General features: G+C 50.4%; 1 protein-coding gene across 1 annotated transcript in view; it reads right to left on the bottom strand.

Moving 5' to 3' along the window:
• Positions 1–25,807, bottom strand: part of PTPN5 (protein tyrosine phosphatase non-receptor type 5) — a 55,047-nt gene that overhangs the window by 25,114 nt on the left and 4,126 nt on the right. Inside the window, exons 2-3 of the mRNA XM_049618110.1 lie at positions 13,535–13,625; positions 7,593–7,669 (exon numbers count right to left, since the gene is read on the bottom strand). Coding sequence (XP_049474067.1) covers positions 7,593–7,669; positions 13,535–13,554 — 97 coding nt within the window. The 5' untranslated portion in view covers positions 13,555–13,625. The remainder of the gene's footprint in view (positions 1–7,592; positions 7,670–13,534; positions 13,626–25,807) is intronic.

Below are 25,807 nucleotides of genomic sequence, written 5' to 3'. Positions count from 1 at the left end.
GTATCCTTAGAATATGCCTCTTTGGATTTCAAGGGTTCAACTTTTAAGCAGTATAGCAGACAGCCTCCAAGGTGCCCTAACGATCCCTACCTCCTGGTATTCACGCTGAGATGCCAGACATGTAAGAAAAGCTTTCTTGGCCCTTCTATCCCAGCCCAGCACCAGGTGAATACAGCTGAGGGAGTGACCTCAGTTGAAGACACATGAGCAGAAGAATCACCCAGCTGGGACCTCCAAGACCCCTTGAATCATGAGCAAATAAGAGGTTGTGGTTTTAAGCCACAAAGCTTTGAGACCATTTGTTATAGATTAAGCAAATAGCAATAGATTATAGCAAATAGCTATAGATTAATCTATAGCAATAGATTAAGCAAAACAAGAGGCTGGGACTTGAAAAGAAGAAATGGGCTCAAATGAAAAGGCAAGATTTTTTTTTTAAGGCATAAAGAACTTCCTGGGAGCTGGAGTGATGAGTCCCTGGGCCAGGCCCAGGAGAAAGAGGCCAGCATCTGTCACTGCATATCTTAGGGATGCCACGGATGTCCATTTGTTTGAAAGGTCTTTAGCAATAATCCATGTGGAGGCAGATAGCCTTTCTTCCTATTGTGAAGACTCCAGTCACATCACACATCCAGGTAACTCTCTAGAATATCAGAACCATTTCTATACTGATGGAGGAAAATGGGTGATTGTCCCTCCCTGCAACCCTGGCCCCTTTCCCCACCTGATTCTGCAAGTAGACAACGCTCCCCCATGTGTCTGTGCTGGTTCAGGCCTGCGGCGGGGAGTCAAGAAAGACCCACAAAGCTATACTGTCCATTCCAGGGCTGAAGGACTGGCGGGAGACTTGATGTCCGGGCCCTTGGGAATATGCGGAGGGTTTTCTGTTCACACTCCATATCCCGGAACAATCCTCACCACCATTATAAGCTACCATCTACAGGGCACTCAGCATGCATCAACTTATTTAACCCTCACAAGATCTCTGTAAAGATCTCATCACAGTACTATCTCCTTTTAGAGTAAAGGGTATGGAACCCGAAGCAGTCAGATAACTTACCTGAGGTGATGCTGCTGGTCAGTGGCAGAGCTGGGATTCGAACCCAGATTGGTCTGCCTCCCCACAGCATCCCAAGACGCAGCTACATGGGTTCGTCCCTCCATATCTGCCCTGGTATCTGAGATGAGTTACCCTATACCATCACTAATCAGTAGTACCTGGGTTGGTACTTCTTTTCCCAATACAATGGTATCATTACACAATGCTCTCCAATTAGGGTTCTTAGCACATCCAAATGCTGTGTTTTTTTTTTTTTTTTCTTCTTTAGTTTCCATTCTGAACACTCAAGACAAAGACGATTCACTGTACCGCTAGCCGGTAAACAATCCCAAATGCATTAAAAACTTTGGATGAAAACAGAACCCCAATTATACAAAGAAATAAAAGTCAACAGAACCCAGGCTGCTGTCGACAGGCACAAGACCCCTCAGCAGTACAACTATATCCCCCCAGGCCTGTCTTCTCTATGTTTGTCTATCTGGGCTCCTGCACTTCCTACTAGACCAGTGTGAACCAATACTAGGTACCAGTTGGAGGGGTTTTGCTGAGAGAAAGGGTGAGTAGATGGGAGACATTATGAGGTTAATCCGTTCCTTAAAATGCTTTGATAGCTGGTCCCAAAAGACACGAACCAGGACCAGGCCCCTACTCATCCTTCAGGTGACAATTTAAAGGCCATTTCTTCTGGGAAGACTTCCGTGACCCCCCAAGATAAGGTTACATTATTGGTACACCCTTCCATGGTGCCCTCCTCCTTGAAAGCAGGAACCAGGGTCTGTCTCACTCTTCACTGGGTCACCAAGGCCTGGCACAGCCTTGGGTATGGAGTGGATGCTCAATAAAAGTTTGTCAAATTGATAAAAGGGCTTTTCTTTTTAAATAAAATTTTTTTTAAATGTGTATTTATTTTTGAGAGAGAGACAGAGTGAGTGGGGGAGGGCAGAGAGAGAGGGAGGCACACAGAATCTGCAGCAGGCTCCAGGATCTGAGCCATCAGCACAGAGCCTGACGCGGGGCTCGAACCCACCAACCATGAGATCATGACCTGAGCTGAAGTTGGATGCTTAATTGACTGAGCCACCAAGGTGCCCCGATAAAAGGGTTTTTCAATTGGCCCTTCTTCCTGGTTTCTGGCCCAAGGCCTTGTCTGTGTCATGATGGGACAGCTGTGAAAACTATAATGTGACCCTCTGTGATGGCCAGGGGCAGTCACTGCAGGTTAGGGTAATGAAGATTTCCTCAATAATGATATCCCCTTTACTGTATAAAAGGCCACCCAGGATGGGCAGTGGCCTCTAGCTGACACCTAGACATTGTCCCCTTCCAAAGAGGGTCAGCTTGACACCCGTGATGATTTTGAACCTAGGGCTGGGCAGAAGGTAGCCTTTAAGGCACTGGCACTCAGGTGGGAGTCAGTACAAGTCACCAAGAGGCCAGCTGGGCAATGGCCTACTCAGGCCTTCAGGGTCTACTCACAACCTTGCACAGAATTGGTTAATCATGGCACACTTAAATCCCAGGGTGGCAGTGACTGTCATGGCTCCAGCCAGCTGTTGGCTGTGGGATGCTGTGGGAGCACCTTATTTCTAAAAGCAGAGCTGTCCTCAGACCCAGGCTGAGCCCCTTCCCCTCTGGCCATGCCAGTCCCCATGGGGCAAGGAGTCCACAGGGCCCAGTGGGTGTGCCCACTCTTTCCCTTCCAGGCCATGCTCTGGCTACTAGAACTCTCTAACCAAACATCCTGAAGCCTGTACAGGTGCGGTAGACCCTCCTGTGGGTGGACGTGGCCTCCTGCCTGGGTACCTTTAGGTTTGAGGGGTGGCTGAAGGGCTGCATCAGGGTGGCATGTGGACCATGTTTGGACCCACAGACTGATGTGCCCACATGCCACACAAGGGCTCTTGCAGAGCAGGACTCAGCAGAGGGTGGTGTGCCACCAGGGGCCTCTTCTGCAATGTGGCCTTGGTCCCTACAAATGTCAGGAGCAGGCCAGCCCTGGGGCCGCCCCCTGGAGACAGTGCGAGCAACACCTGGTGATGTCATGCCATCACTAGCACCTACGGTGGCCTTATACACCTCCTTCCTCCAGCCCGTACCCCAAAGGAAGCTGCTGGTGACAGGCTGGGACTGCAGTGGTGCCGGCTGGGGAAGGAGTGGAGGCCTCAGCATCAGCGGGGCTGGCTGGTTTCTTGCAAATATGAACACCTACACATGGTTGGGGGGGTGGGGATAGTGTGAGTTTGAATGTATAAATGTGTTTGGGTGAATGTGAGCAAGTAAATGAGCAAGGAAGGGGGAGTGAGAGAGAAGAAAAGGAGAGTGACCATGTATGCAAGACTGTGTGCATGAGGGAGAAGAAAAAAGCGCGTGCGCGTGTGTGTGTGCACGCACGCACAGAGGAGCAGAGAGGGGACACCAGCGCCTGGGACTGTGCACAGCTGAGGGCCTGGGCAAAGGGTAGAGAATGGTAGGGAAGGAGTGTGCCCGCTTGTCTATAAGTGTACATGAGAAGGGGCATGGCTGCGGAAGAAAAAGAGACCTAAAGCGGGAATGACGGAGCAGGCAGATCAGTCTGGATGATGGCCCCATGGAGCCAAGAGATCCCGAGTGCGCAAGAGGAAGGAGGCTCGCAGGTGCGGGAGCTTCAAGTGGGTGTGCGCCCGTGGGGCTGCATGAGGCAGAGAGAGGTGGGGCGTGTGCCCGGGGAGCTGCGTGTGGGTATGTGCACGTGCACACACGAGCACGGGGCTGGGACAAGTGAGCACTAAGACAAGCGTGTGAGCACAGGCGGGCAGTGCCCCGGGGGGTGTGGGTGAGCGAGCCTGTCCCGAGGCAGCTGCGGGCTGCCTGGGGGTGCTGGTGATGCCTGAGGATGTTTCCACCCAGAAATCTCAATCTGGGAGGACTCCGCGACCTGCTTGGTGCTGATTCAGGTCCGGGTGACCGTGGCCGGGCGTGTTGGCCATGCCGCCCCTTGCTGGCGGTGCGTGTGGGAACACGTGAGTCACGCAGGCATGGCTAGCCCTCACTCCACCTCGTCTCGCCCCGCAGGAAGCCAGCTGGGAGGGGAACAGATTACTGGAGGGCTGTATTTTTACCCCATCATTATGCAATTGCTTGCAATGCCCGTGAGCTCATTCTCTGAAGGCCTTGCACCCCGATTCTCTCAGCCTTTATAACCGCCCCCCTCCTTTTATGTCCAGGTTGCTGCTCAGGTCAGTGGTTCTGACTGATGAGCATTTACGGAAGTCTGCTTCTTACCAGGTTCTGGGACCATCCTACTTACAATGCCAAACCACCCCCCAGGTCCTTTCTCATGCCTCCTTCTTGGCTTTAATTTTCTCCACAGCACTTACCACTATCTGCCATGCTAAATATTTTATTTATGTTACTCAGTGTCTATCTTTCTCTAAATAGCAATGCCTATAGCTCACTTGCTATGTGCCAGGTACCGTTCTGAGCTTTTCATTAACTCATGTGATCTTACAACAACTCTGCATGGTAGTAAATAGTATATTTTTTTAATTTTATTTTTCTTAATGTTTATTTTTGAGAGAATAAGAGTGTGAGCGGGGGAGGGGCCGAGAGAGAGGGAGACACAGAATCTGAAGCAGGCTCTGAGCTGTCAGCACAGAGCCCGATGCGGGGCTTGAACCTGTGAATTGTGAGATCATGACCTGAGCCCCAAAGTCAGTCGCTCAACCGACTGAGCCACCCAGGTACCCCAGTATTCTTGATTATATTTTGTAAAATCAAGGCACAGAAAGGTTAAATAGCTTGCCCATGATCATCCCAGGGGCAAGTGGTGGAATCAAGCCTAGGTCCAGAGTCCCTGCTCTTACTCAGCACACAACACTGCCCTGTGAGTGTGGAGATTTTCTGTTTGAATCTTTACTGCTTACAGGAGTGCCCCGTGCAGGCAGGTGCTCAACGAACAGTCATTCAATGAATGAAGAAATGAGTGAATGAAGGCTGGTCATGGAGGATGAAACAGATAGGCATTTGCTTTCAAAGAACTCATGGTCCCATGGAGGAAGCAGGGTAGAACATCATTGCAAAACATCATTGCAAAATCCTATCACAATGGCATCATGAGAGAGTCTAGAGGGGCCTATGACTTGCCTAGCCCTTGGAAGGCAGTGCTTTCCAGAAGAAGAATGCAGATGAGGCAGGCACAGTGACACTGCCCATCTCTTGCAGGCTCCTCCCTGGGGACAGACACACCTTAGCTCTTCCTGCTTCAGTTCACAGGGTGCCAGAAAATGATGGGTGTCCACAGTGACAATGGAGGCAGAATGGGGAAGTGGCCAGGGGCATGGGCTCTGGAAAGAGACTGCACGAAGTGAACCCTCACTCTACCAAACACTAGCTATGTGACGTTGGACAGACTCTCACCTCCCTGGGCCTTGGTCCTCTCATCTCTAAGTTGGGACAGGAAATGATATGAACAACTTAGGGCAGTGGACAGGATCACGTGCGATGTGTATGTGAGAGTATTTAGAACAGTGCCTGTCATAAGGAAGGCAATGTGCCGGCTCCAAAGGAGATGACCAATACTCCTCTTCCATTCTGAGTCGGCTGCTGGCTTTTGGGGAAGATTGGAATTTACCCTATTATTCTTATTACTGTAGTCTCTCTCCTGTGGTTCCACCCCATTTTCCAGAAGCGGCTCACAGCCAGGCAAGGACAAGTCTGTTTTATTCACCACTGTATTCCTAGCACCTAGGATAATACCTGACACATAGTAGGTGCTCAAAAAGCATTTGTGGAATGAATGTTTGTGTGATTATATTTATTTAATCCCTGTAAGGATAAATATACCGCTGTGATGATAAACACTTGTATTGCTGTTGTTTCCATTTGCAAATGAGGACTAGAGGCCCAGCAAAGGGTAAGGGACTTGTCCATAAACAGCCTAAAGCCAGACTCAAATGCCAAAGCCGCTGCCCTTCCCTTCACACTGTGCTCCTTTCTGGACTCCTATACATCATGTCCTATTTTCCGTGGATTTTTTCTAGCCAGCGGGCCATCCCCGGTCGTACAATCATCTCTGAATTCTATGACTCATATCTGAATCACAGAACGCTTAATAGTTGAAAGGGACTTTTGATGTCATCTCGACCTCCCACCCATTGTGGAAATTTCCTCTCCACTGTCTATCCAGACAATACTTGAATGCCTCCAGTGATGGAACACTCATTTTCCTCCTCTTGAATTATCCAGCTCTACGACCGGACCACTTTCAGAGTCAGGAAGAAAGTTCTGCATCCCGTGGGCCAGCAGGCCTCTCTTTAATTTCTCCGTATCTGGTTTATGCCAGACGCTTAAGACACGCAGTACGAATCTGCTGCCCCCTCCACAAAGACAACCTTTCATATAATCACAGACAGCTCTCATATCCCTCTGGAGAATTCTGTTCTTCAAGCTAGCTGTTTCGGGTCCCCACAAGGGCACCTGTAAGATGACACCCATCCTAGACCATCTCAACAGGCCTTCCAAAGTGTTTTGAGCAATGGCACCCCCTCCTGGACACGGTATGAACTGCACCAAAGGGCTCAATCCTTACCTGGAGGCCTGAGAAAGCTTCCCTAGTAGCTGGGCCACTGGCTCAAGGTGTGAGTAAAATAACTACCTATTGTAAAGAATCATCGCTTCAGAGTCATACCTCCTTGTTCTCAATGTCCATCCTAAAGAGTATCACTGAAGACTCTACTCTAAGGTTCCTCACCGATCATGAGGTTTCTGACAAGCTACAGGTTTGGTTTGGAAAAAAGATGAAAACGTACTGTGTTATGGGATGATGATAACTTTTTTCACTTGTCAGATTTTCTATTATTCCTACAACGGATATTTGTTGTAAGTAAGAAAAAAAAAAGACTTCCATAAAAAGAAAAAACAATATGTTGAAAACTCCTCCTATTCTCCTTTCCTTTATTCCTTCCATGGCCTGGGTACTTGGTCCTCATGCTGCCACCCCACAGGCAAGAGTGCCTCGGTCGTGTCTCCGCGGTGACTGCAAGGGCCTGTGGTTCAGCCGCCCAGGTTCCCCACAAGCACGATCAACCAGATTCAGGAGGCACAAAGCTGACACTCGCAGGCAGCTCCGTCAACAGGGCCGCTGGGTGGTTTCTCCACATTACCTGCCCCACCGTCAGCTCACGCCAGACCCAGCCTGTCTGTGTTTCCTAACCTTACCTCCGGAAGTCTGCCCCGCACACCGCCGGCCGGCGGTCACGTCCCCAGCAGCCCTGGCCCCCCCAGCTCTTCACCCTTCCCTCCACCCCTCCCGGCACACCCTCGGTGCCTGCTCTTCCCTCCACGGGAGCCCAGAGCAGCTTCATATGACAACAGGTCAGAAAGACATCAGGGATTAGAAAAACAAATCCTCATTTAAACGGAGACCTTGTGACCAGCTGAGTCACTCCTCTCGAGCAAGTTCACAGCTAAGCGGGCTCTTCTCCAGCCCGTGTCATCCGGGGCTCTCTCCCTGCATTCGGAACTCTGGGGGCACCTGGGTGCCAGGAAGACTCACCCGGCAGCTTCTCGCTGCAGCACATGTCCAGGGCCCCTCCCTCGGAGTCATCAGCAGGGTGCTTCTCTCTCTCACTCCTGCAGCAGATGGAGAAGGGGAGATGAGCAGGGATCAAGGCAAAACCCTGAACAAAGACAAAAAAGGCTTCTTGCTTGCCCTGCGTCCCTCTGAATAACTCTACCCCAGCAGGGGACCCGAACAGAAGGACCGACCTACAGAAGGGACAAGCTGCAGAGGCAGGAGCAGAATTCTGCAGGCATTTTCTCTGTGGAATAATCAGCAGTAGCATTCCCTACAACTGTCACCACCACCATCACCTCTGCCATGGAGGGAGGGCTTGCTATGTGCCAGGCACTTATAAAATTTATCACACTAAATCTCCAGCATGGATGAGGGATCAACCAACAGGCTCCGAGAAGTTCAGTAACTTGCCTAAGGTCACAACAGCTCACTAGGGCGGAGTGGGGCATGAGATTACAGTCTACGACTCTAGGCTAGGCTCTCACTGTTGTGCTGCTGTGCCTCCTAGCTCCTGTGGGTTTGAACCATGCGTGAGCAAGAAGGGGGGTGTGGGTAACACACGGTCTACGTCCAGCTCCTCAAGGCCTGCAAAGACCTTCTGCCTCAGTGGCCCGCAGAACTCTTCAGAAATCGTTAGAAAACGTAGCTATACGTATTTTTTTTTGCATATTCTAAATGTTCTATTTCTTTCTGACATCAGAGAGCCCTCTTTCTAGCCTACCGGGGCACTTTCCAAGACTATCATGGGGCCTAGCTTTTCTCCTTTAACCCGTGACCTGGGAAAAGGTTGCTGGAGATCAGCTAGACCTCATCAAGTGTCTGCAGAGCAGACATACCCCGAGGGCAATTGTGCAGCTCGCAGGGGTTCCCCTACTCTGGGGATGGCCTGAAATCAACTATGGGCTCCAGCGGCTGTCTGCCCTTCATGTTCTGATCCCTGGCAGCAGCTGATTTATCAAGGCTAGACACACCAACTAGGTTGGGTCGATCAGATCCTCTCCCCTGTGTTTTTCAAATGCATTCCGGGGGGTGGGGGGCCTGGAGTCTGCAGGTGCTGGCTCTAAATCATGGCAGCTACAGTGCCCTGGAGAGAAAGTCCTAAAAACCGCTAATGCTGCGGGCCTTGGGGCCGCTCCATTTCTGCCCATCCTGAGTCTTGATGCCCCAGGATCCTTCCAATAAATTCCAACATTTTAGCTTAAGCCAGTGTGAACTGATTTCTGAAACCGGCAGCCAAAAGAAACTTTAATACAGCACTGCCGGTATAATACTTCCATGAAGTCCAAGAGGTCAGCTGCCTCTCTGCCCACTGTTTCTGCAATCCTGACTCTCGGACTGGTCCTGAGGCCAGTTTCAGGCCCAGCTGCAGATCTGAAACAATTAAGGATAGACAGACAGGGTTAAGGGTGACCCCTTTCATTCTGACTTCTTCTGCTCTCAACTGGCATTGCATTGTTTTATCTTCTCATTCTGACCGGCAGGGACTCTGAGATTCTCAAATCTCGGAGCCTGGCCCTCCTGCAGAGAGAAGGCGGCTATCTTCAAGGCCCTTTACATGTCTCCTGAATCTCTCACTTTTCTTCCTCTCCACCACCTACATCTTGGTCCAAGCCAGCCTCTCTTGCCTAGATTACTTTGGCAGTCTTTTAACTGGTCTCTGGCATTCATTCAAGCTGGCCCCTAAAACATTCTCCACATGGTTCCAATACATATGGCTTCATAGTTTGTGCAGTTTACAATCTGCACAACTGGATGGGGCAGGCCTGAGCTAGAATCAACTGTTTTAAAACTCAACCTTTTATCATCTAAGCTTCTTTTTAAAAAATACATTAATGGCATCCTATTGTACTTAGAAAAAATACAGAAATCCTTTAACATGCTTTACTAGGTCTTGCATGATTTGACCCCTATTTATCCCTCCAGCCTTATTTTATACCCCCTTTTTCCCTTTGTCCTCTGCACTTAAGCTGCACCGGACAGGCTCTTTTCTCCACAGGGCCTCTGCACATGCTTTTCTCTCTGCCTAGAGAGCTGCCCCGGCTCTACTTCCTGGTACTTTTCGCTCCTAGAACTTGACACTGTTTGAAATTTCATTTTAATTTATGCCATTATGAGATTAACATTAGTTAGACTGTAAGCTATATGAGGACAGGGGCCACCATTTCTGTTTTAATCACCACTGTGTCTTCAAAGTCTTGCACAGTGCCTGGCTCATCATAGGCATTCAATAAATAAGCAAATAATCACTTGTTGAATAAGTGAATGTTGCCCTGACCTTCTTGGAAAAAGCATCAGGAACCTCAAACACGGCCATTATCTGAGCTGCCTTGTGGGCAGGTCTTTGTGAAGCCCCCTGGAACCCCCCTCCACAGCTGTTGTCCAGAGCAGGCACAGAATCACACATCCAGAAAGCCCCTCATTCAGAAGAGAAGGAAAATGGAGCACAGAATCCGGGTCTGACTCGGTCCGGGTAATATATCAAGCTGGTGGCCAGGGGGATTGGGATCCTGAGGCTTTTCTCTCTTTAGAGTAAAGAGCACCAGGAGCATGAGGGTTGGCTCCTGGCTGGGTGCAGAAAGGTAACCAAGGTATCCAGAAACCTCTGGAAGGGGACCCATGTGTGACTCACAGCTGTTTTCACACCTTAAGCCTCCCAGGCCCCAAGCCGTGTTCAGAATAGCTCAGGGCTGCATGTATGCAGCGGACTCTATAAATAAGCTTCCTAGAAAATGACTAATTTCATAATCAGAAAAGCAGAAAGAGTAGCACCTCTCATCTGTAGAGGAAAATGGAGCAAAAGCCCGCTGCTTGGCCTTGTCGTTGAAGGACTCCAGGCAACCCCGGCCAGAGCCTGCGTGGCTAGGCTGTTCGGGGAAGGGTTTTAATGAGATTTCTGAAGAGAAGAGATGGTCCATTCAGGGAGGATGGAGAAGCCCAGTCTCTGGACACTGCCCTCTCTCCCCCCCTGCCAAGAGCAGAAATAGCTGCTTGCAGTAAGATTACTGCAGGCTCCTTCTCTCTCCTTTTCCATTTCTAGGAGCTGGGCAAAAGGAGCAGAAAACTGGCCTCCTGCGACAACAGGCAGCAACTTGCTGGGCTGGCCCCGCACCGCTGCTCTTATAGCCAGACAGCCCCAGAGAGAAAAGGACTTGGAGATTACCCAGCCTGTCCTTCCTTCATTGATGGAGAGTATCTGGGTGGGGACAGAACCTTCCCAAAGCCACTGCCTCATTCAACAAGCATGGCCTGTGAGCAAGGCACCAGAGCTGTCCTAGGAATACAGTGACAAACAAGCCAGGCCCCTCCCAACAGAGCTCCCAGTCATCTCTGGAAGACACACACACAAATACGACCGACTGCACCCACACCTGCTTTAATCGAGGATGACCTATTCACTAGATACCTTGGGGAGCTCAGCCTGCGGTGAGGGGGCAGGCTGTGTGTGGGGCAGTCTTCTGCAAGGGGAAGATAGGAGCAGGTTCTTAAAGGATGCTTCTAGAGGCACCTGGGTGGCTCAGTCGATTGAGTGTCTGACTTCGGCTCAGGTCACGAGCTCACTGTTCACGAGTTCCAGCCCTGCATCGGGCTCTCTGCTGTCAGCACAGAGCCTGTTTCAGATTCTCTGCCTCCCTCTCTCTGTCCCTCCCCTCCTCATGTTCTCTCCCCCTCAAATAAATAAGACTTTTTTTTTCTTTTTAAAGGATGTTTCTACATGGATGAGGGGTCACGAGGGAAAGAACTTCTTTCATGGCACAGACGGCAAGAGCAAGACACAGAGGTCTGAGACGTAAGAAACATCGGGCGCTAGCTGGGAGCAGGATGGTCAGCGGGATGGGTAGGTGATGGGGGCTAGGCCCCAGGCAGAGGCACGTAAGGAGCAGGCCTCACCACCAGGAATCCTGCCTTCCTGGTGAGGCAGCCTTCCACTTGACCATGGGGCTTCCCTTGACCCGAGAGGTGCCATGGGCTCCCCACCCCTCGCCTGGGCAGGGGAGGTCTATAATAGGACAGGGGACCAGTAGCATGTGTTTGAGGAAGGGACATCAGACCTGGCCGGTAGTATCTGATCCAGTCCCAATCCACTCCTTTTTAAAATTATGGTAAAACACACATAAGATAAAATTCACTCTTTTAGCCAATTTGGAAGTGTACAATTCAGTGGCACTTAATATATTCACAATGTTGCACAACCACCACAGCTATCTAGTTCCAGAGCAATTTCATCACCCCAAAAGCAAACCTCGTACCCATTAGGGAGCCCCCCTGCCCATCCTCCCCACTCCAGCCTCTGGCACCCATTAATCTGCTTCCTGTCCCTATAGATTAGCCTGTTCTGGGTATTTTATATAAACGGAATCATATAATACGTGGTCTTTTTGTGTCTGGCTTCTCTTACTCAGCATGATGTTTTCTAGGTTCATCCAGGTTGCAGCACATATCAATACTTCATTCCTTTTTATGGCTGAATAACATGTGACTGTGTGGATACACTACCTTTTATTTATCTGTCCATCAAGCAATCGACATCAGGGTTGTTTCCACCTTCTGGCTATTACAAACAGTCTGCTGTGAACCCAACGTCTCCTTTAAACTCTGCCTCCAACACACTTATGACTTTGGGGAATCTTCTCTCACCCTGGGCCCCTGAAGCCTCATCTATAACGTCAGGTGGTCAGACCCCTCGCAGCCTGCGTGGCAACACCGCCCTCTGTTTACGTGTGTGTGTGCGCGCGTGTGTGAAGGTAACGTGTGCCCCACAGCTATTCTACCACTGCTGGATGCTGGAGATGGGACCTGGACCAGCCCACCTCATCTTCCTGGAACTCACGGCTGGTGGGGGAGACACGGGACAGGTACCTGCTGCAGGATGGGTAAGTCAGCATTCTAACAGAGGCCTGTCTGGGATGGGCCAGGCGCACCTCACCTCTGCCTGGGGGGGTGGGGGTGGGAGGGGGGATGGGTGGGTGCCGATGGGAGGTATCATGGAATAAATGCCAGCATTGCCCAGGACTAGTGTAGAGAAATAGCTGACAGGTTTGGGGAGGGAGGCAGACCTGCATCCTCTTCCTGGGTGGGTGAGGGGCCAGGCGGCGCTAGGATGGTAAAGACTGATTCCTGGGCCCCCAACAACCTCCGGACCCAACGCAGGCAGATGTGCCTCTACCCTGGGCTTCATGCTCCTGGGACTCCGGGGCCCCCGGGACACCCATCACTGTTAACATGGAGTTCCTATGACCCTCCCAGAGCTCTGATACCACCAGACCTCGCTATTCCCCGTATACTCCGACTTCTAGGCCTTTGTTCCCACTCTTCCCTCAGCCTGAAGTTTCCTTCTCCCCTCCTGCCAGGTCTTACTCATCCTCAACATGACCTCTTTCATGGAGCAGTCCCTGATCTCCTGGGGAGAATCAAGCTCTCCCATCTCGGGGTCCCCCCCCCCCACTCCTGGCTCACTACTTCTCTCTGCCTCTTACTTTGTTCTGTTGCTATAGTTAGCTGTTTATGCACCTGCTCCCCCCACCAGCTTTCCAGTCACTTAAGAGCATCCCCACCCCCTCAGCCACCTCTGCATCCCAGGTGTTCAGGGCCTGAGCCTATTGCTGGACACATTAGAGGTCAAGTGGAAGGCAGTGTCTTAGGGTTAGTGGCTTTGGGGGCTCTGGGAAGACAGACTCTAGCTAGGATCTTCCCGGCCTGAAGAAGACAGCCAGACCAGGATCATAAAGCGGCCCATAATGCCATCGAGATGTTCATCAGCGTGTTCAGCACGCATGGGCCAAGGACATGCTGCTTTCATGGAAGACAAATGATCGGGCTGACTGCTTCATGCAAATGAGTCACACGTCCCAGCGCATGCACATGGAGAGGGCTTGTCCTCCTCAACGGGTTGAGCTGCAGGGAAGCCCACACACATCACTCACCTGGCTTCCTCATAATTCATTCCCAAGGTGTCTGGATGGGGAAAGGCGCCATCGGGGGCCAGGGCAGGAAGTTCCTCCGCAGAAAAGCACACTGGAGATGTGAACGGAGAGAAGCCAGCTTTAGAACACCCAGATGGGGGACTGAGGCGAGAGAGGGTAAGTGCCTGACGGCACGTCACACAGCACGGACAGCTGTTTTCAGAGAGTTAGAAAGTCCAAATGTCCTCTTGGGAGTCACCACTCTCTTCTCCTGGTGCCCTGCTTATCCGTTGCCACAGGAGGGCCCAAGACCAGAGGTCTGTTACCTGTTATTCTGTGTTAGACCTTTCTGCCTAAATGTCTGAGTCAGTTTCTGTTGCTGGTTACCAAAGAACTCAGACTGATGTGTGCAGAGAACTTGGGGAACAGATAGGCTCTGAGCCCTGGGCTCCCAATGCTTAGTTCACTGCTATTTCCATCCTGCCAAGCTGCCTACCCTCCCTGCCCAGCTGTCCACTGTCCAGCCATCTGTCCCCACGTCTGAGCAGACTGCAAACTTGGAGTGTTCTGGATCCCAAACACAGGGTCTGAGTGTTCTCTGCTTGGGATGTGCCCAGATAAATGATGACTTCTCCATCCTGCTCTGTTGGTGGGAGACTGGGGTGTAGGTGTGGCAGAAGGGAAGGGAAGGTGGATGCTGGAGAGGTCCAGCCTGTGGAGGGGCTCGGGCAACACGACGTTTTCCATCTTTTGTGTGAGACAGATTCAGGGACTAGAACATTCGTTTGCTCAACAAGTGTTTATTAAACAGCTTCTCTGTGCAGGCCATGGCGTGAACCGTAGCTCAAGGCACAATGGGGGACTGCAGGTCAGCAAAGGCAATGGTGACATAGGTGGCCAGTCCGATGGAGAAGTGCAGGGTGCTGTGGGGGCACCAGTGAGGCCCTTAATGAGGCGGGGATATCAGGAGAGGTTCCCGGGAAGGGATTTAGGATGTGAAGGAGGAGCTGGGGTCAACGGCTACGGAATGTGAGAGGGGCACATGGGCTGTTCTAGGCAGAAGGAGGGCATGGGAACAGGCCTGGAGTTAAGAGAAATCAGGGCACATACAAGAGATGGAGAGAAAATCTGTCTGACGAGGGGAGAGTGAAAATGGAGTGTGACATGGGACGGGGACACTGACTGAGATGTTCATTTGTGAAACACTTCCTTCTTGTTTTCCATCTCCCTCCTCTTCTTTCTAGGGAGGTGAGACAGACCTTAATTCTTCAAACAGCCCTAGGAGGAACATACTTTCATTACCCATGTTTTCTAGATGAAAAAAATGGAGATTCAGAGAAGTGAAGTGACCAGCCCCAGGCCACACAGCTAGTAATGACAGATCTGCCCCTCGCCACCCATATTCCTAAGCTCTCTTCTCTTCTGGCTTTCAGCCTTTGTTGAAAACAATGCTCTGAAAATAGGAAGAGAGTGGACACGAACGCATCAGCAGACTTTCTTTAAAAAAAAAAAAAAATCCTCACTATAGGTCTATGTGGCTGCAACCCATTTTACAGATGAAGAAACTAAGGCTTGGGGGCCAAGTGACTTCCAGGTTCACACAGGGGGCAAATTAGTGAAGGAGCCAGAGGGGTGGATGCTAGCGTACCTGTCTTCCTGCCCAGGGCCCTGAAGGAGCTCACTCTGAGGGGCCATTAGCTTTGTGTGCCTTCCCCATGACGGGAGTGACCGGAAGTCCTGCCCTGGCCTGTGGCCTCAGGTTTCCCCGTGTGAAGAAGCAGCCCAGAGAGACTGGTTTGGGTGAAGAGTGTAGGTGATGGTGGCAGCCGTGTTCCATTACGGAAGCGACAAATGCACTCACTGGCCAAGGACCCAGCAGCCCTGGGCTCTTGCCCAAGACCACCTTGTGACTTTGGGCCAGTCATTTCCTCTGAGTCTCAGGAGTGCCAACTGAAAATCAAGAGAATCAAATTTAATGGCTTTTGAAGGGCCTCTCCTTAAGGTCGAGTTCAATTTCAGGGCTGTCAAGGTGGATTTAATGAGGCGGATGGAGGGGAGTGACAAGGGACCAGCAGAGGGCGCTCCCAGCAGCAGGGAAACAAGGCCTTGGTCCATGGAGCCTGGCAAAGGCCGCCCAATCTCCAGGTGTGTGGGGGGATTCCCACCCTAGCCAGTTACTGACAGAGGCCACGTCCAGTTCTGGTGATTAGTATCTGCTATGGGTGGCCCTATTTGTGTGGTGAGCCACCCCCCCCCCGCCCCCACCAAAATCAGAAGATTTCAGAGTTTAAAGGTCATCTGGTTTAACCATGTTTTCCAGCACTCTGAAAAACACTCATTCTGTGCCCTCTCTCGACACCTCCCAAGCCCCAGCTACAGAGTTTAGCTGTAAACTAAAGGGGAAAACTGGCAATCAGCAGCGCGAAGGCATGATCGTACCTCTTGTGACGGTGTTCTGGCATCTCCATTCAGTTATATGCTCACGCCTACCTGTAACACCTTGGAATATACTTTTCCCTTCACTAGAAAAGCTCCCTTTTCCCTTCCCTGCTTGGAAAGCTCTGTAAGCCCCTTCCAAGATCCTGTTCAAACGTCATCTCTTCAGCAGAACTGTCCCTGAGTCCCTTAGGAAGAACTGGGCACTCCGTCTTCGGTTCTCACGTCTCTGTTCAGAATTGATCTGTTGGTGCCCGCATCCCCAACCCACTCGGGGTATCTGTGCACAAACCTGTGCTTTACAACGAGTGCAGATTCCTCAGTATAACCCAACCAACTAGACACAGTTCTCGTCCTCCTCCTACACACGGAGAGACTGGGACTTGGAGAGACTGAGTCATTGCTCAAGGTCACACAGTTGGTAAGTGGCAGAACCAGGCTTCAAACTCACTTTGCCTCAACCCGAGGCCCAGGGTTTATTTAAACCACTAAGTGTAGGGCCTCGGACACGGACCTCCCTGTCTCCCGTGCCTGTACTCTATCTGACACCAGGCAGATATTCAAGATCTGTTTCTTGAAAAACTAAATTAAAAGCAGGTTAGACCCCGAGCATGAATAAATGGCTCACTAAAAAACACAAAGTACAGGGGCTCCTGGATGGCTCAGTCAGTTAACCGCCTGACTCTTGGTTTCAGCTCAGGTCATGATCTCACAGTTCATGAGTTGGAGCCCCGCATCAACAGCGTGGAGCCTGCTTGGGGTTCTCTCTCTCCCTTCCTGCCCCTCCCCTGCTAGTGCTCCGTCTCTCTCAAAATAAACACATAAACTTACAAAACACACACACACACAAATACAGGCGTTGGGATTGGACTGCCCAAGTATGAACTCCAGATCCCTCAGTAGCTGCCCAGTCTTGGGCAAGATCCTTGAATTTCCTATGCCCTCAGTCTTCTCACCTGTAAAATGGGAATAACCAGTGTACTTCAAAGGATTCTTAAGGAGATTAAGTGAATTTTGATCCTCCCAGAAGTTTTGATACAAGATACATGGAAAATGCTTAGAATGGGGCCCAGTAAACTCCCAAAACCGTTAGCTGCCACCATCTTGTATGTCAGGTGTTGCCTGTTTCTCGGTTAATACAGCTCTCTTTCCCCACATAGCTGAGGTCCACGGAGACTCTAGAATAAGTCTTGTGTTATACTGATAAATTGGTTCTCAGGAAAGTAAATAAATAAATGAATTTTCAGAGCCCTGATGAGTGGCATTCGCCAATTTCCCTGGTGTAAATGATCCCACGGTGGCTGATTTCAAGCTATGAATGTGAGGGGTCACGCTGCCAGTCTTGGAGGAGGTCAGGAGTTTTACTCCAACTCTCTGTGCCTCAGTTTTCTCACCTTTGAAATAGCATTGCTAAAGCACCTGGAGGAATGCCTGGAACACTGTATCCTCTGGAAGAGTTAGCGGATATAATGGTTGTTGGGAGCTGTTAACCACACTCACTGCTGCTTGTCTGGTTCTGACCCTGGCCCGGTCCCAGCACCTGGCCTCTCGCCTGATACCCTGGCAGGCAGTCTCTGCCTTGGTCGCTTGCCTTCTAGGACTGAGGCCTTGTCCACTCTTGCGACTCTCTCCCCAACCCACCTGGAACCAGCATTCTCACTTAGCCTGTGTCAGGTCACCACATCCACCCTGATCACAAATGGTTTTGTGCTGCTGGTATCTAACCTACCTTTGGTTTCAGCCCTAGGTGTCCCTGATGCCCACCCACCCCTGGCCCGGACTAGCTGTGCCTCTGCCTTGCTCTGGATCGTCCACGATGGTCCCGTGTGTTATCTGCTTTGTTCTTCATCACTTACAAAACCACTTCTCGGAGGGCCTGTATGCACTTCCAGAGGGGAGAGCCGGAGTTCAGAGTGAGGGAGGGTTGTCCCCCCCTTCCCCCGTCGCCCACCCACCCGCTGCAGCTAGTGAGGACTCCAGCTCCTGCCACACCCCACAGTGAGGGCCAGAGTCTCCCCACCTCTGCCTCTGATTTAACCCTACTGTGTTCAGGCCTGGCCCCAGCAGTGACAGCACAGGCTGGGAAGACCCTGGTACTTTAGGATTTGGTGAAAGATTCAGGAAAACAGAGTCAGATGCAGGGCCTGAGAGAGGTGAGGCAGAGGCGGCATCTGGAAACAGGTAGGTCTGAGGCTCCTTTGCCGGGAGAGACTACAGAGGGTATAATGGAATGGGAAAGAAAGAGACCAGATGGAACCAGGAGTCAAGGTTTAAATGGAAGCGGGTCTGACCTCCTGAATTCAGATGTAATAAACATCAGCCGCATACCTACTATGCGCCAAGTGCTTTCCAATGCTTTCTTTCATTGGACCCTCACAGCCACCTGGTGAAAGAGGTATCTTTACCTCACTTCGTATAGGAGCTAATCGGCACCTGGAAGGGTTAGGGACCGGCACGGGCGCAGGTAAGTGTCACTCTAGTCCTGCTCAGATGGCCAACAGAGAAGACGGGACAGAGCCTGGTCCTGGGCCAAGGATAGTTAGTCCTCTCAGTGCCTCGTGCTACTGCACAGCTGGAGACCTGGGGCCCAGGACAGGTTGTCCACAAAGGTCCTCAGTTATGGGTAGAATCCCTTGAAACATGACAGCTGACCATTCTGAGGTCACACACCTTAGAGCAATCATGGCACTCGGAAGGAGGATGGATTGAGAGGCAGAGAGACCCGGCTGAAAACGCTGTGCGCTTTGCCACCCTCTCCCCATGGGATCCCTGGCCAATGTCTGAACCTCTCTGAACCTCAGTTTCTTCCTCTGGGCCGCAGGAAAAACAGAGCTGCCTGCTGCAGGGTGGTGGTAAAGTGCAAGTGACTGAAGTACAGAAAGTACCAGGCCACCCGAGGCAGACAGCCTCCTCGTTATCACAGCTGACCTGGCTCAAAGCTTCATTTCCTGGCTCCCTCTAAGTCAACTCCGCACAGGAGACGCTCCAGCTCTTTGTACCAGGCAGTGCCATCAGCTACAAAGGTCGGTTTCCTTTCTCCTCGGGCTCTGTCAGGTGTTTCTGGAGCTAATGAGAACAACGCAGGGCCTCCCCAGCAGAACAGACTCCTTTTCCCTCTGGAGAGCCCCGGGCTGTTTCCAGGTCCCCCTCGTCAGCCCTGGAAACCCTTGGGGCTGGAAGGCTGACTTCACAGGATTCCCCAAATCCTCCTTCACCAGGAAAACTGCCCCACCTCCCACGCTCACTCTTGATTCTCAGCCTTTGTCTCTCCTGTTCCTCCTTCCTGCATAGGCCTCCCTGCTCCTCCTGTCTGAGCTGTGGCCTCGGGCCCTTCCAAGGCCTGCTTCAGCACCATGCCTCCTTCAGGAAGCCTCTCCAGTGAGTCCAGGGCCCGCTGACCTCTCCTCTGGCTAAATTCTTCTCCCAGGATTTGATTTGTGACTCAGAATCTGGCAACAGCCTGCACCCCACCCTGGGCTGCTCCCTGGCTCTCCTGCCCTTAACTTGGGCTTCCGTGAGTTGCCCAGGCTAAGAAGGGGCAAAGGACAGGCTTCCTCCTATCTGGCCCACGACACGGAGCCCAGAGCAGAGGAAGAGGGATGGGAGGCAGGGCAATGTGCATCCAGCATTTCCTTGTACACTCAGATTTGAAAGGAAGACAGGGAGGGGGGACTAAGTGGGAGAAAAAGAAGGAAGTGAGTGAAAAGTGAAAGGAAAGGGAAGGGCAGCCATGTGAGACTCAGGACCAGGGTCACAAGAGGATGGATCTAGGCGGCTTTGGATCATGTTTTAAGGCTCTCGGTGAATTATCCCCTGATTATGTAACTCTTTGAAAACTGCTGGAACTTGATCTCCTCCAGGCAGCCTTCCCTGATTGACTCTGGTCTCTTCCCTGGCTCCCTGAGCTACACTGCTTTGAACCCACTGATGCCATTTCCCATGATGCTAGATCCTCTGCGGAAGGGCTGGAGGTTTCTGCCTCACTGGCGGTGAGTTTCACTCTACATTTATAATCTATAATCAGAGATGTCTCACCGTGTCTCTTTTATCAGCTTCAGAGGGTGGCTGAGATTTGTTTTGCACAGTTGTTGTGAATCCAGTTTGCCTCCAACACAATCTTGAGACAAGGCCTGCTATGATCTTATACCCATTTCTTTACTCTCAGGTTCTGTTGGGTCTAAGACTCAGTCCCTGCCCTCAGCCAGCTGCCAGCCTAGAGCATCGAATCAAAAGTCAGGAGCTAATGTCAGGAGCACCTGGGTGGCTCAGTCACTTAAGCGTCCAACTACGGCTCAGGTCATGATCTCACAGTTTGTGAGTTCAGGCCCCACGTCGGGCCCTGTGCTGACAGCTCGGAGCCTGGAGCCTGCTTTGGATTCTGTGTCTCCCTTGCTCTCTATCCCTTGCCTGCTCACACTCTGTCTCTTTCTCTCTCTCTCTCTCTCAAAAACAAACATTAAAAAAAAATTCTTTTTAATGTGCTAAATGTCAACTGAGGCTGTCTTACAGGAGTGCCTAGGAGGGCACAATGCGAAGATCTGGGAAGCTGCACAGAAAGACGACGAGCATCTTCAGGATAAGTGGGAGTTTGGCAAACAGCGGGGAAGGCATTCCAGGCAGAGAACACTGCTGGGGCAAAGACCAGGAGAGATGAAAAGAGCAGGGCGGCAGGAGAAAGAGGGCACCTTGGTGCAGCTGGAGAGTGGGCAGCAGAGGGGACTCACACGCCACGGCAGACGGCTGTGTGCAGCAGGCTAGGGCGTACGGACTTAAACCCGGAGGTGGCTTATTCTCAGTAGGATGAAGGCAGGTATCGCCACTGGAGCTGGCATTTAGAAATCCGTGTCAGTGATGCTGGGGGTGCAACACCATGGGTGGATCCCCCAAACTGCTGTATTCCACCAATACATCTATGATACGATTCATATGAAGATCGAGAACAGACACAACCGTTCTGGTTGGCTCAATAGGCTGAGTGTCCAATTTCAGCTCAGGACATGATTTCACGGTTCGTGAGTTCAAGCCCCGCATCAGGCTCGCAGCTGTCAGTGCAGAGCCCGCTTCAGATCCTCTGTCTCCCTCTCTGCCCCTCCCCAGCTCTCTCTCTCTCTCTCAAAAATAAACAAACATTAAAAATTAAAAAAAAAAAAAAAAAGAACAGATAAAACATCCAGAATGACAAAACCAGGAACAACAGTTAACCTCCGAGGGCAGGTACTGACTGGAAGGGAGAAAGAGGGAACTTTCAGGGCTGCTGGAAATGTGCCACATCTTAATCCCGGTGATGGTTCCATAACTTCATTCAGTTGTCAAGACTCACTGAAGGCAACATTTAGGGTCTATACGTCTCCCTGTTCATAAAATATATCTTTTTTAAAAAAAAAATTTTTTTTTTAACGTTTATTTATTTTTGAGACAGAGAGAGAGACAGAACATGAACGGGGGAGGGGCAGAGAGAGAGGGAGATACAGAATCAGAAGCAGGCTCCAGGCTCTGAGCCATCAGCCCAGAGCCCGACGCGGGGCTCAAACTCACGGATCGCGAGATCGTGACCTGAGCCGAAGTCAGACACTTAACCGACTGAGCCATCCAGGCGCCCCTCTTTTTTTTTTTTTTAAGTTTATTCATTTATTCTGAGAGAGACAGTACACAGGAGGGAGAGAGAGAGGGGGAAAGAAAGGGAATCCCAGGCAGGCTCCGCACCGTCAGCACAGAGCCCGATGTGGGGCTTGAACCCAAGAACCGTGAAATCATGACCTGAGCGGAAACCAAGAGTTGGTCGCTTAACCGACCAAGCCACCCAAGGTCCCCCCATAAAATATATCTCACAAATGCGTGTGAGCGCTCTTGGTTGTCACAACGACTGAGGGTGCCGCTGGCAACATTTAGAGGACGGGGCCAGGGATGCTTTCACAATGAAGAGCTCTCCCACTCAAAGGCCAAGAGGGGCCCTACTGGGAAGTATTGGTGCAGGCCACAGGCAGCACCAGGGGTTTACAGAGCAGAGAGAACTGCCCATTTCTGGGTTTGGGGAAGATGGGGCTTTGGCCATGATGGGAGCCCATGAGATCCAGGCATCTCAGGGCAGTGAAATGGCGGAGAATGACCTATGACCGGCACTGCCACTCTGGGGCTTTGTGTTTGGTCAACTTCAGCCTGCTGTCCTGAAGCTGCTCAGGCCCAGGAGGGGCCCTGCACGTCCCTCTGAGGCCCCCCAGAAGAGGCTGAAAGGAGGCTAGCCTGAGTGGTCAGAGACAGTTGATGTCAGAGGGAAAAGGAAATGCCCCCCATCTGGCCTCCAGGCCTCATGATAAGCACCACGGATGATGAATGATCATCTTCCCCTGAAATGGAGTCTCAGGGAGGAGGGGCGCCCTGGGAGATCAGGTCACCGGCAGTGGGACGGGACACTGCTGCCACAAAAAACCATTTCCTGACATCATGGGCAAAAGAAGGACACAGCTGACTTACACTCAAATGCTTGCCTCACCCCTTCCCTCAGGAAGCCTTCTCTGATCTCCATGCCGGGCAGGTATCTCTCCTGTGATCCCACAGCCACTGGCCCTACACGAGAGGACAGCGACTGCCTTGGTCTGAATTCTGGCTCTGCCACTGACTTGCTGTGTGTTCCTGGCAAGTTCCTTAAGCCTTCGGAGTCTGTAAGCCGAGGGAAATAAAGACCTTCTGTACTGAACCGTTATGAGGATTAGGTGAGATAATATAATGAGCACTCAGAAAAAGTCAGTGTTTATCATTATCATCATAGCACACAGCAGTATGGAGCATGATCACCGGGTTACTTCTCTGGCACACCTAAGAGCTGTAAGCTCCTTGTGGGCAGGGTCCTTGTGGCCGTGTGGATTCCCTGGCACAGTAAATACTTGCATGCATGAATGAACTGCATCCACTAAGACCTCTCCTGAGAGCTTTCTTTTCCACCCATGATGTCTCCACATCACAGTAATTCTTCAGAAATGGAGGCTGGATTCATTTGTACTCCATTCTTGCCTTCTTTCCTCTCTGCTATCTCTAAGGCCACGCAGAATCCATAAAAATCTACTTTTTAATTTATTTATTAAGAAACTTTTTTTAATGTTTACTTATTTTTAGAGAGACAGAGTGCAAGTGGGGGACAGGCGGAGAGAGACGGAGACACAGAATCCAAAGCAAGCTCCAGGCTCCCAGCTGTCAGCACAGAGCCCGACGCTGGGCTCAAACTCACGAACTGTGAGATCATGACCTGAGCCAAAATCGGATGCCTAACTGACTGAGTCACCCAGGCGCCCCAAGTGTTTATTTATTTATTTTTGAGAGAGAGAGAGAGAAAGAAATTGGGAGCAAGGGAGGGGCAGAGAGAAAGAGAGAGAGAATCCCAAGCAGGCTCCACGCTATCAGCACAGAGCCGGATGCAGGGCTCTATCCCACAAACCATGAGATCCTGACCTGAGCCAAAATCAAGAGTCAGACACCCAACAAGTGAGCCACCCAGGTGCCCCCAAAAATCTACTTTTTAAACGTTCATGGCTTCTTCCCAGACTCCAAACTCCTAAGACTTCAGTCAGTGACTTTTTTTATGGTGGGCCCACAAGAATCCTTTTTAATAAAAGCCCCCATGGCTTCTCAAAAAGTTAAACCTCCACTTCTAGGTCCATAGCCAAAAAACTGAAAGCAGGGGCTCAGGTGCGTGTTCACCAACAGTCATAGGAGCACTGTCCATGGTAACCGAAAGCTGGAGGCCACCTCAGTGCCCATCAACGGATGATGAATGGATACGCAAAATGTGGTATATATGTACAATGGAATATTACTCAGTCCTAACAAAGGAGGAAATTCTGACACATGCCACAACATGGAGGAATCTTGACAACATCACGCCAAGTGAAACAAGCCAGACACAAAAGGGCAAAATACTGCGTGATTCCACTTGTATGAGGGACTGAGAACAGGTGAATCCACAGAGAAAGAAAGTAGAGTACAGGTTACCAGAGGCTGGGAAGGAATGAGGAATTATTATTTCATGAACAGAGTTTCAGTTTTGCAAGATGAAAAGAGTTCTATAGATGGATGGTGGTGATGGCTGTGTAACACTGTGAATGTACGTAACCCCACTGAACCGTATGCTCACAAATGGTTAAAAGAGCCAACTTTATGGACTTCATAATTTTAAAAAAGCACCCCGAACTGAATCAACAAAATGCTGGAGGGACTCCGTCTCGAACCGGAGGGTGCTGGGTACCACTCTGCCATGCCCTCAATGCTCTACTGACTTTGGCCTCCTGACTCATGACCTCCCTATCCATCCTTTTCTTGGCTCTTGCTCTGGTGTCCCCTGTTCTCTTTCTGCCCCAGGACCCAGGGCCACATCATTGGTGTCCATGAAATCAACTCACATTTTCCCACAGTCACCCCTTCCCCTATCCTTGGGCCCCTCTTTAGACCCCCCTTGGTCCCATCATCTACCCTCTTGAGGATGCTTAAAACGGATGCCTTGAGAATCAGAGACAGAAAAGTTGTGGTTGAGGATGTTCACCTCTATATCGACCTATGAGGAAATGGTTAAGCAAAATACAGTAAAGCCACTGAGGCTAAAAAGAAGATCCTGATGGAACACAGAAGTTATGATACAATGTTAAGTGAAAACTGCAATGTACTACAATTAGATGTGGGCTGATTTCATCTATTAAAAAATACAGACCTTTAGAGAGAGGCAAACCAAGAAACAGACTCTTAACGATAGAGAACAAACTGACGGTTAATGGAGGGGCGGGGCGTGGGGTGTGGGTGAAACAGGTGAGGGGGGTTAAGGATTGCACTTGTCACGAGGAGCACCTGGCATTGTATGGACGTGCTGCATCACTATATGGTACACCTGAAACTCAAACTATGTTAACTAGCCGGAATTTAAATTAAAAAAATATGTAAAACAAACTGCAGGAAGAAAAAAAAATACTGATCTTTAGAAGAAACAGAATGGGACATCTAAACCCATGGCTAACCTTAACATTTGCTTTATAGTATGGTCATGTTATTTTTACAATACTATTCATTTTTTATTTTTTATTTTTTTTTTATTTTTTTATTTTTTTATTTTTGGGACAGAGAGAGACAGAGCATGAACTGGGGAGGGGCAGAGAGAGAGGGAGACACAGAATCGGAAACAGAATCCAGGCTCTGAGCCATCAGCCCAGAGCCTGACGCGGGGCTCGAACTCACGGACCGCGAGATCGTGACCTGGCTGAAGTCGGACGCTTAACCGACTGCGCCACCCAGGCGCCCCTATACTATTCATTTTTTAAGGCCAGGCAACACCCTTAGGCAGATGATGAAACATACAATCTTTGGAACTGACACCCACATGAAATCCACAAATCCCCCTGAGTGGCTTCCAGAGAGTTCCAGGAGAGGGGAACGAACACTTCCACTCTTAAGACAGACATGTGGAAGCCTCTCTAATGAGTTCAACAACCACCTCACCATGCAAAGGAAGGACAAATTTAGGGTCTTTATTTTTGCCATCACAGTGACAAGGAGATTTGGCCATGAACAGTTTATCCCCTACATTAGCCCAAAGTTAGAAATTCTCACCAAGATGCTTGCTCTTGAACAAATCTGCAAACTGAGGGCTTCTCATACTTGAATGACAGCACATTCAAATCATCTGAGTGTTATCATTTTGATCATACTGCAGCTTACTATCCCATAATATCTTTATTTAGGGGTTCGTATGGTTCCGAGGTATGAAGCTTCATACACAAATGGTCATTTCTAATATTCATTCATTCAACAACTATTTAGTGAGCCACTGCTGCGTGTCAGGCTCGGCCTGCTAGTCATCAAGAATACAAGAATAACAGGACT

The sequence above is a fragment of the Panthera uncia genome, chromosome D1, assembly GCF_023721935.1.
Source record: "Panthera uncia isolate 11264 chromosome D1, Puncia_PCG_1.0, whole genome shotgun sequence".
Classification (NCBI taxonomy): Eukaryota; Metazoa; Chordata; class Mammalia; order Carnivora; family Felidae; genus Panthera; species Panthera uncia.
Note: the sequence above shows the minus strand (reverse complement) of the source record. Positions and strands in the feature narration are given on the sequence as shown.